Consider the following 12033-nt stretch of genomic DNA (forward strand, 5'->3'; position numbering starts at 1 on the left):
CCTAGGATAGCCAGGACTATATAGAGAGACCCTGTCTCAAAAAAACTTAAAAATAAAACAAAACAAAAACCAACTCAGAGCAGACACTGAAGCAGAGGCTATACAGGAACTTTGTTATCGACTTGCTCCTTGTGGTTCACTTAGCTTGATGTCTTTGTTTTGTTTGTATAAACCAGGACCACTTTCTCACCCCCATCATGGGGTAGACACTCATACACCAGCAGTTAATCAAAAAATTCCCTCAGATTTGCCTATGGGCCAGTCTGATAGTCATTTTCTTTTCTTTTTTTCTTTCTTTCTTTTTTTTTTTGTTTTTTTGTTTTGTTTTGTTTTGTTTTTTGGGGGGGTTGTTTGTTTGTTTGTTTTTTCTAGACAGGGTTTCTCTGTGTAGCCCTGGCTGTCCTGGAACTCACTCTGTAGTCCAGGCTGGCCTCGAACTCAGAAATCCACCTGCCTCTGCCTCCCAGAGTGCTGGGATTTAAGGCACTGCCCAGCGATAGTCATTTTCTCTTCTCTTCTCTTCTCTTCTCTTCTCTTCTCTTCTCTTCTCTTCTCTTTTTTCTTTCTTTCTTTTATTTTTATTATTTATTTATTTATTTGGTTTGGTTTGGTTTTTTGAGACAGGGTTTCTCTGTGTAGTCCTGGCTTCCTGGAACTCACTCTGTAGACCAGCCTGGCTTTGAACTCAGAAATCTGCCTGCCTCTGCCTCCCAAGTGCTGGGATTACAGGCGTGCGCCACCACACCCAGCTGATAGTCATTTTTTTAAAGGAGGTTTCCTCTTCTAAAAGGACTCAAGCTCTTGTTAATAAAAAACTAACTAGCACACTACTTGGTTTTTTTGTTTCTTTGTTTCTTTCTTTTTTTTTTTTTTTTTTTTTTTTTTTTTTTTTTTTTTTTGCTATTTTTATTGCTGAATCTTATCTTCTAATAATAGCAGAATTCTCCTTAGTTCCTAGACAGTCATCTTAACTCTGCTAGCCATGTTGTAGTTTGCCATGTTATGGATAGCAGTAATTTTCTTTGGATGTAGAGATGTTTGTTTTCCTGAATTTTATTTTAAGTGATCTTTATGAATTATTTATGTGGTTAATTTAAAATACAGGAAGCTCCTTGCAGAAACAATTTAAAAAAATGTATATTTTGTGACAGGTGAAAGTAATCTTTTCTTTTCCTCTTACTAAATAGCACCAGTAACTCCAGAGAGTGGATACTCGTCAGCCCATGCAGAGGCCACCTATGAAGAAGACTGGGAAGTATTTGACCCGTGAGTTGTTTCCTGGTTATCAAATTTTCCTTCTTGAACAATTTTTAGTTTCATGATAAAACTGGAAATGATATTTGTCTAGCAGAAAATCTTACTTTGGATATTGAATTTCAACTTTTTCTCGAGTAAGCATCAATAAGAGGATCCTCTCACGGTGTTGGACATTGGACTCCATCTCTCATTCATCTGGGCACTCAAGGGCAGACAACTAGTACTCTGCATTGTTTACCTTAGGCTTTATATTTTCTTAATACTGTGTTTGGTAGTCTAGGTATATTAGATGCATTTTTAATAGGATATTTCAACATAAAAATGGGAGATACTCTCATGACTAGAGGCATCTGTTTAAAGAGCTTGTGAACTTGAGCTGTGGGTGTTAGTACTTAGTGAGTTTTTGGAGACACTACTCTGTGTATTTTCTTACATGTTTTCTAAATTAGTTTACTGGGTTAAGCATTGACTTATTCATGGCTTCATTGCTGTGACCAAATACCTTAGGAAGGGTTTTTTGGTTTGCATCTTGAGATGTAGTCCAGCATCTTGGGGCTGTGAGTGAGACCATGCTAATTGTGCCAGGCAGGGTCTAAAGCTGCTGGTTACAGTGTATATTCAGTCAGAAAGACCAGGGAAGTGAATGCTCTGTTACTAGCTTTCGCCTTTGTTCTTTTTTATTCAGTCAGAACCCTGGTCCATGGTTAGTTAAACCTGTTTGGGAATACCTTTAAGACACACACAGAATTTTAGTCTTCTAGGTGATCCTGTTAGATTGTTGCAAAAGTAATTACAGCCTTAGCATTGTTGAAATAATATCTTTTGGTACTGGAATACTTAAATAAATGAAACACTGCACATCATTTTAAAGTTCTTATGTTTTTTTCTTTTGCTAATGACTTTATTGCTTAATATATGCTTTTTGCTTATTTTTAGATAGGGTCTCACTATGTAGTTCTGGCTGCCCTAGAACTCAAAATGCAGATCAGGGTAGCTTCAAATTAACAAGTCCTGGGATCAGAGATGTGAGCCACTATACCAAGCTCTTGATGTTTATTTTATATTATAGAGGTGATAAAATTAAAAGCAAATTCAAGCCATTTTCTTATTGAGTTTAAAATGTGTTGTAGGGGCTGGAGAGATGGCTCAGTGGTTAAGAACACTGACTACTTTTCCTGAGGTCCTGGGTTCAAATCCCAGCAACCACGTGGTGGCTCACAACCATCCGTAATGAGATCAGATGCCCTCTTCTGGTGTCTGAAGACAGCTACAGTGTACTTACATATAACAATAAATAAATAAATCTTAAAAAAAAATGTGTTGTAAAACATGACATAGACTCACATCATCAATAGCAAATTTTGCAATGGGAACTTGAAGAGGAAGAGGTAGTGGGTGGTCTGCAAAAGATGACAATAAACAAGTTGAGAACAGTCTTTGCCATCTGATCCTCTTACAACTACACAGGAAGTTACTAAGTAACTCAGTATGGACTCAGCAGTCATCTAGGAATAAAAATAAATAGGAAAGGTGAACAGGCTTGATAAGTGGGTGCCTTATGGCAAAGAAAAAAAAATAAGTAATTTTGGACTTCCCTATTCTAAGAAACTTAATCAGTTGTGACATGCAGAGAAATACTGAATACCAACCACAGTGAGTGTCAACCCCATGATCTTGAAAAGAACTTCCAGAGTACTTCTCAGAACCAAACATGCACTGAAGAAAAGGTCTTGTGGTCAGTGGTTGGTGGTCTGCTGCCAGTATGATCCACACAGATTTCTGAGTCTAGACCAAAGCATTACATCTGTGTTCTGCAGTCTAGAAGATGGGCTGAAATAGCATAGGACTTCAAAAGGAGCTCTTTTTCAGGAAAAACATACTACCATCAGCATGCAAAAAATGGTGTCTAAGAATTTGTTGAATCCTGAGCAGTGGTTCTCAACCTTCCTAATGCTGTGACCCTTTAATACAGTTCTTCAAGTTGTAGTGATCCCCAACTATAAATTTATCTTCATTATTACTTTATAATTGTAATTTTGCTCCTAGTATGAATTGTAATGTAAATATCTGACATGTAGGATATCTGATATGCAACCCTTGTGAAAGACCCCTTTTCATGGGGTCTTGACCCACAGGGGTTATAACCCACAGGTTAAGAACAGCTACACTATAGGTATAAACAAACTTTGCTTCTTGTAGATGAAAATGTGTTAATTCTTCCTATTGGGATAAATGAGGATGTATGTGTTTAAGTCTAGTTATGACTTAAAATTCAGTCTGGCATAGCAGTTCCAATTGTGTCAATATAATAAATTCAGTGTGGTAGACAATGAAGAATAGCCTCAACAACTCTGCTTTTATTTTATTTTGTACTTGAAAGGATTGAACCCAAGGCCTTGTACATTCTAGGCAAATGCTAAGCATATGACAAACTAATTAAAACGTAGAATTTAGTACTATTTTATATGTATGAAACATAGAAATGTTGAAATTTTCTTAAAATTTGATTTATAGCTATTATTTCATCAAACATGTTCCGCCTCTGACAGAAGAACAGCTAAATAGGAAACCTGCTCTTCCTTTGAAAACAAGAAGCACACCAGAGTTCTCCCTGGTCTTAGATCTGGTGAGTATAAAAAATAAGAGCTAAAATCCAAAATACAAATGAATAAGCAGTCATTGTATTTACTATAAATATGTTCTAAGTGTTTTTATTTAGGCACCCTAGCATTAGACTAGTTTGTTTAGGCTGGCACATTTTGAAAATAAGTAAGACTTTTACTTTTGCATTTAAATGAATTTTTTTTCTCTACATTCTTGAGACCCTGTGATTTGTTTTTAAGTTTATTTGGTTTTATTTTTTGAGGTGTTGGGTATTGATCCAGCATCTTACTATGCAATACAACTGTTATTATATATTATATTATATATATTATACATTATATCCTATACCTAAAAAACGTTGTATTTATTTTTATGAATATTTTGCTTGAATAGAAACAGTTCCCTGGGATTGGAGAGATGGCTCAGTGGTTAAGAGCACTGACTGTTCTTCAAAAGATCTTGAGTTCAATTTCCAGCAACCACATGGTGGCTCACAACCATCTACAATGTGATCTAATGCCCTCTTCTGGTGTGTCTGAAAATAGCTACAGTGTACTGATAGATAAAATGAATAAATCTTTAAAAACAAAACAAAAAAACAAACAAACAAAAAAAAAAACTTCCCTGGAATTGGAGTTATTGGTTGGTTGTAACTGAACCCAGATCATCTGCAAGAGCAACAGATTTTCTTAGTCACTGAATATCGCTACAGCACTATAAAGCCCATGTGATTTGATTGCATTGGAAAGCCTAGAATTTAGATTTCCTCTTATTTTTAGAATCTTGTTTTCTTGAAGGATTAAATACAATTTGGCTTCAGTAAGTTAACTAGAAGAGCATGTCCTTTCTACCACTTAAGACAAGGTCTCATATAGCCTGGGCCAGCCTCAGACTCTACTTGTAGCTTAGGATGATCGTGAACTTGTGGACCTTCTACTTTCACCTTGCATGGCCTGGGATCTAAGGTGGGCCATGTAGCCCTAGATCTGTGTCTGGTGTTAGGGAGTGAACCAGGGCTTTTCACATGCTAACTTCACCAGCTGAGCTTTAGCCCTAGCCCTATTTTTCTGTTTTTTATTTTTCAATTTATTTAATCACCAGTCAACTTTTAAAAATAGATTTGATTTCTTTCCCCCCCCCCTTTGATGTGATTTAAAACTTTTTACATACCTTGTATGGGGGTATTGTTTTATGTGCTTTGTTGCCTGAACTATGGAAGAGGCTGAGACACCAGAGTAGCTTGTGAGGGTTTGGGCCCAGGCTAGGCAATTTAGAAAGACTCCTATCTGAAAAAATTTACATTTTATATTTTAGGGAAAAAAAACTTTATACTCTAGGAAAAAAGAACTTTGAATTGAATATCTTATCTTTTGCTAACAACCCATTTTAGTATTTGTGTGTTCGTATACCACATTTACTATTTGCTTATACTTTTCTGATATCAAATGGTATATCTAATGGATTGTGCTGGAAAACATTTTATTGTTTAATACTTATTACTGGTAGCTCATAAATAGAAATGTGATTTAATTCTCAAGAATATTTATCTTAAAGAAAAGCCACTTCTTTAATGTTTTTTATTTGTTTCTTTGGTTGGTAGGGTTTTTGAGACTGTTTCTCTGTGTATCCCTTGCTATCCTGTAATTCTCTCTGTAAACCAGGCTGCCCTCAAACTCAGAGAGATCTACCTGCCTCTGCCTCCCAACTGCTGGGGTAAAAGAAGAGCGCTGCCACTCCCCTGTACATTTTTTTAATTAGTGCACAATATATTTATTGTTATTCTTCGTAATCATAGCCTTTACAATTCAGAGATGTAAAAGATAACAAATTCTAAGATTTTTAGAGAATAAATGTAAAGAAAATAAAAAAATTGTTTCTCTCTCCCCCCTCCCCCAAGACAGGGTTTCCCTGTGTAGCCCTGGCTGTCCTGGAACTCACTCTGTAGACCAGGCTGGCCTCGAACACAGAAATCTGTCTGCCTTTGCCTCCCAAGTGCTGGGATTAAAGGCAAGCGCCACCACTGCCTGGCCGAAAATAAAAATTAAAAATTACTAGTTCTGGAAGAAGAAATTAAAGAGATTTTGCTACATTTGAGATTTAGGAGTTGGTGTAGTCATAACGAAATTTGGCCATATTTTGATTCTGAGGTGAAAGTTAAATGCAGAGGGGAAAAAAGATAAGTGTCTGAGAATGAATGATTTATTAAAGTAGGTGAAGAATTAATATAATTAAATATGACTTAGTTTAGAAAATACCTTAAGATTCTAGGAGTCTTTAAAAATGCAGTTTTATTTGCGCGCTCTCTCTCTCTCTCTCTCTCTCTCTCTATATATATATATATATATATACACACATACATACATACATACATATATTTGTATATATTTACAAGTAATACACACACACACACACACACACACACACGGATTTACACACATTTTTGTCTTGGTCACAGGCCTCACTATGTAACCTATTCTAGCCTTGAACCATTACCCCTCTTTCGCCTCATAAGTACTGAGACACCTTGATACATACCTTGACTTTCATTCTAGGGTATGATCTTTTGAGACAAGATCTTGTTGTTTAGCATAAGTTAGCCTAACCTTTGCTTTATAGACCAAGCTGACCTTAATCCTTGAATTTATTGCAGTCTTCCTACCTTAGCCTTCCAGGTGCTTGAGATTGTATGCCACCACATCTGGCTTCTTACTTTCTTTTAGTAGTTGTAAGCAGGGAGCCAGGTGTATTAGTACTTACTCAGCAGCTACAAGGCTGAGGCAAGTAGAGTTCAAGGCTAACCATATAGGGAGAAAAAAAGGCTGGGGAATATAGCTCACTGGTGGCAGGGAAGTTACTTAGCATGTGCCAGACCTTGGGTTTGATCCCTGTTACTGCCCCAAACACATATCTCACATATCCACACGTTTATTAGAGATTTTAAAAAAAAATCCAAGGGTGGTGGTACACACCTTTAATCCTAGTATTCAGGAGGCAGATGTAGGCAAATGTCTTGAAGCCAGCCTGGCCTACAGAGTAAGTTCTAGAACAGTCAGGGTTATACCAAGAAACTCTGTCTCAACAAAACAAGAAAAATCCCCAAACCAGCATCTAATAATGTGAAATTGTAAGATATGAACATCCATTTTCCATCTTAATTGATCTTTGTGTGTGTGTGTATATATGTATGACAGGGTTTTTTGTTGTTGTAGGTTTTGGGGGAGGAGTTGTTGGGCTTTTTCTTTTTTTTTGTTTTTGTTTTTTCGAGAGTGTTTCTCTGTGTAGCCCTGGCTGTCCTGGAACTCACTCTGTAGACCAGGCTGGCCTCGAACTCAGAAATCTGCCTGCCTCTGCCTCCCAAGTGCTGGGATTAAAGGCATGCACCACCACTGCCCGGGACAGAGTTTCTTTGGGAAGCCCTTGCTTCCTAGATTTTTCTGCCCCTGCCTGCAGTGTGCCAGGATTAAGGGCGTGTACCAACATAATCCAACAATTTTAATAGATCTAACTAAGCCCTTTGAAAACTTTGAGGGTAGTTACTGGCAGCACATTTTACTTTTGAGATAACCTGAGCTATCCTTGAACTCATTATGCAGCCAAGTATGACCTCCCTCTCCCTTCCTAAGTGCTGAAAATATGGGCGTATGCCGCCTTACTTGATCATATGGTACTGGGAATCAGTGCAAGAGCTTGATTCTTCCAACTCACCTGTATCCTCTGTACTTTTTTAGGTTTTGAGAAATGTATTTATTTAACTTTTTTTTTTTTTTTTTTTTTTTTTGATTTGGTTTTTTTCGAGACAGGGTTTCTCTGTGTAGCCCTGGCTGTCCTGGAACTCACTCTGTAGACCAGGCTGGCCTCGAACTGAGAAATCTGTCTGCTTCTGCCTCCCAGAGTGCTGGGATTACAGGCGTGCACCACCACCGCCTGGCTTGATTTAACATTTTTCTTGAACAGCCTCCCTATTTTTCTTATTCTTGGTAATAAATTGAGATCTGATATTCAGGTATGATAAGTTTTTATTGATATGTTTGTGTCAGTTTTATAACTTATTTTTATAAGTTTTTATTGAGTTGATGCAATATAGTCAGGTATTAAATAACATCTAATCCTAAATTAAGATTCTTTTTCATAAAAAGTTTGAAGCTGAGTTATTTGAGAAAACAAATAATCAGAGTCTAAGCTTTTATGAGCTAATTGCAAAGAAATAAATCAGTATATGTAGATCATGGTGGCACATGGTTCTGTAACCTTAGCACTTAGGTGATGTAAGAGGCCTGACACACGAGTTTGAGGACAGCCTGGACTATAGAGTGAGACTGTCTTTAGAAAACTAGATAAGTTAAATTACAAACGGAGTAACATATTCTTTAACAAACAGTTAAACTGCAGAACTCAAGCAGTAGTTTTCAAACTTGAATCTACTTTAGAGGTAACTGAAAAGGTTATCACATCAGAGATAGAACTATTCTTCTGGAGGGTTCTGATGCTGTTTATTGCTCTAAGAAGTATATTTGAGAGCCACCGACTTTAGGAGAAATCCTGGCTTAATCAGCTGCCTCACATACAACATAAAACCCACAAAGAGTGATGGTTGCTTCATCAAATTGTTGTTTGAAGTTTCTGTTAATGTTTTGTTTGTTTCTGTGTTTAAGGATGAGACACTGGTGCACTGCAGTCTGAATGAGCTGGAAGATGCAGCACTCACTTTTCCAGTCCTTTTCCAAGATGTCATTTATCAGGTAATTAAGACATTTTAAGCCTAATTTTTAAAACTATTAGATAACATTTTGAGTGAAGAAAAAAATTTTTGTGATGTTCAGTGTGTCTTTCTGTAGCTTTATTAGTAGCTTTATTGATATTTTAATGGTTTATTAACACAAAGTAACATTATGCTAGATAGTTAACATGAAATATTAATTTATATAAAAAAAATTACTAACTTTTCTGACTTCTGATCTCTACTAGTTTCATAATCTTTGCCAGCAGGTGGAGGCAAGGAACACTGATACAGATCCCCAGGGACAACTTGCTAGGTTAATACCTGGGGGTTTGTCTTTATTTTTCCTCATAAATCCAATTAATAAATAATAATTTAAAAAGTCATTCCTTGTTGGTCATTTTTATTTACTACAGTAATGTTATCTATAAAATTACAGTTCAATATATCTAATTTATATTAATCACAGAATTCAAGGACTCCTGTAGTTACTGCTTTATTATTTATTAAGTACAAGCATTTTTCTCATCTTTGATGGACAGGTTATAGTGCAGAATATAAATACTGTCAAGATTTTATTGTGGATTATGTGTTGGCTATACTTTTATTAGAATTTCCTCATCAGAGGATTCACTTAATTAAGAAATGACTATACTTTAAGAACTGCAGAATCCTTTTGTGTGTTTGCTTTTGTTAACATACACATAACATTTACATACACAAGCTGCTGAAAGATTGGGAAAAGTCAGAAATTTCTTGTCAAGAGGAAGCCACCTCAGGTGGGGTTAATGAAGCTGCAGCATTGGCTGTGTGGGTAATGGCCAGGTCCCTGCTTGTATGTGCTCTTGTGGGCAAGTACAAAGTGGTTATGGGGTGGATGGAGTGTTTGTTTTTTATTTTGTTTTTGGTAGATTACAGTTGTTGTCTTGTAGGAATTATAAGATTTTAGAGTTAGATAGATGTTTTAGGGCTACTTTGCTAAATACTTTATGTAATCATGAATCATGAGGACTTATCTTACTAGTGATCTTCATTCTAATTTCATCTACACTTGATCTTAGCCAAAAGGCCGAGAAGTGATCTCTAATTTCATCTAGATAGGTATTGTATCTGAGTAGTATAAAGTGATATTAGTCCTGATACATTATTAGGGGAAGAGGAAAAGATACATAAAATAATGGATTTTAAGATTTTCTCATTTTGAATTGTTGCTTGATTTTGGGGCTTTTTCTGAATGAGCTGTCCCCTGGCAGATAGATTGTTCATCCTTAATCCAGTTAAGGGACAGGAGTCAAGGCCAACAAAAGTATCTAGCAGTAACTTAGTGCTCTGTTTTCATTGTAGTAGCCTTGTTGTTTTTTCTTTGTAGTTTGGCTTGTAGTCATTTATTTTTAATGACTTTGAAAACTGGTTTTAGGTATTTGAATTTTAAATGTAAAGCTTATTTGAGAATTCTTAAGTTTCTTAATTTGAAATTTATCCCTTACAAATGGTCTCTGGGTTGTTTTGTGTGTAGTTTTTGTTGTTGTTGGTTTTAGTTTTGTTTTTTTTTTGTTTATGCTTTTGTTTTTGTTTTGTTTGTTTTTTGGGGGGAATTGAAATAAATATGGGAAATGGATTCATTTGGCTCCTTTCAGTATGGATATGTTATGTTGAAATTTTTCTTACTGCTTCCACCATTTCTGCATTTTCTTTTTAAAAGTTTCTATTACGTGTGGACCTGGATAATTGTCTTTTTTGGGGGGAAAAACTGTACATATTAACTAAGGCTTAGAAAGCTATACAGTATATCATACCTACTTTTATAGAATTCCAAAAATTTCTTTTTCACATATTTTGAGTTGCACTTTCTGAAAGTGAACAAAAAGTAGCCCAGCTATCTAAATAACAATAAGCTTGAAGGTTGAGTGTCAGGAGCCATACAGATGACTGCAGTTTTAGCATTATGTTTTATTTACTTTATGAAGGACATAATTCCCTCAACTAAATTTTTAAAAATTGTCCATAGTTAATATTGGGTAACTTCCCTTGGATTTGTGGTTTTGACATAGCTTTTTAAAAATGGAGAGGTCTTTGGTTTAGGACTCCCCCCAGTTTTTTCAGACCAGCAAGCTCCCTTTAAACAGGGAATGATGTCTTTTAAACTTTCAGTGGTGTTGTCTCCATCTACTGGCAAAGAAGAATATACACAAGGGTCTGGGATGAGCTAAGAGATTTTGGAGAAACCACATTATTAGGTAAGACGTAACTTACATATCTAACCACTGTACTGTAGCATGGCTCACCTAAAGGGAGAACCCAGAAAATACTGTATAAACTCTTGTTGTAAAGTGATTTGTTGAGGTGAAATTTACATAGCACATCCATGGCACCTACGTATGTGTTCTTATAGCATCCCATTCTCGTGTGTGTGTGTGTGTGTGTGTGTGTGTGTGTGTGTGTGTGTGTAAGAGTTAGCTTCTTGCTGTGAATCAAAGTGAGATAAATATCCTTTTTTAGGGATTTACTTTTAGTTTGTGTTCAGCTTGTAAAGGTTCATCTATATCTGATTTCAGTTCTACCTTTTATTTTTCTTTCACTTCAAAACAGTTTCAAATTATAAATTATCTAAATCAGGAGTTTTAGATTTTATGGGCTATTGTTGTAACAACTTTCTCTGCTGTTCCAAACCCGAAATGAACCATTCATGAAAAGGAGATGAGCTTCAGAAGTGGTGGCCTACACCTGTAATCCAGCACTGCAGTCCCAGTACAGGGGAGGCTGTGTCAGGAAGACCATTGGTTTGAGGCCAGCCTGGGCTATATATATATATATATATATATATATTACAAGTTCCAGGCCAGAGTGGGCTACATAGTGAGACCCTGTCTCAAAAAAATATTCAAAAATATGGTTGTGTTCTAATAATACTTAATATTTTAAAACTTAATTGGTAGGCTATCAGGCCCTAATTTGCTGACCTATAATCTAATAATTATGAGAATATATACTGTAAATGTATAAAAATGACATTTTTAGGGGAAGTAATCCAATGTTCATTGGAATTCTTATTTTTATAATGGAAATTTGATAATGATTTGATAATAGCCTTTCTTAAGATTGAGGGAATTTTCAGGTAGCTACTATACTTATAGATTACTATACTTCATAATATGTACTCTTCTTATTTTGGTGAATAAAAATAAGTTTAGATAATACCGCCCTTAGAATTTTCAGACAGGTGAATTGTTCAAGTCTAAATTTAGTATTTTACATGTCTATTTCTTATGGAGAAAGAACAAAGATCCATCTCAGAGGTGACCAGTTACTCCTGATGCTAGATGAAGTAGACGTGTTTGTGTATATAAGAAATGTGAAAGAACTGACATGAAAGTGAGGGTATTACACTCACAAAAGGTACAGATTATTTGAATTGCTGTACTTTTTAATAAATACACATCTTTCCTAAAAAAAAT

General features: G+C 35.8%; 1 protein-coding gene across 3 annotated transcripts in view; it reads left to right on the plus strand.

Annotated features, from left to right (window-relative positions):
* Ctdspl2 (CTD small phosphatase like 2) overlaps window positions 1-12033 on the plus strand; it is a 58210-nt gene that overhangs the window by 27036 nt on the left and 19141 nt on the right. For all 3 annotated transcript variants that reach the window (XR_007977928.1, XM_052183416.1, XM_052183415.1), the window contains 3 exons: window positions 1188-1266; window positions 3772-3883; window positions 8514-8600. Coding sequence is in view for 2 of the 3 variants with exons in the window: in XM_052183416.1 (XP_052039376.1) it covers window positions 1188-1266; window positions 3772-3883; window positions 8514-8600 (278 nt within the window). In the remaining variant the exon portion in view is untranslated. The remainder of the gene's footprint in view (window positions 1-1187; window positions 1267-3771; window positions 3884-8513; window positions 8601-12033) is intronic.

Source organism: Apodemus sylvaticus, chromosome 5 (genome assembly GCF_947179515.1).
Source record: "Apodemus sylvaticus chromosome 5, mApoSyl1.1, whole genome shotgun sequence".
In the NCBI taxonomy this organism is placed as follows: domain Eukaryota; kingdom Metazoa; phylum Chordata; class Mammalia; order Rodentia; family Muridae; genus Apodemus; species Apodemus sylvaticus.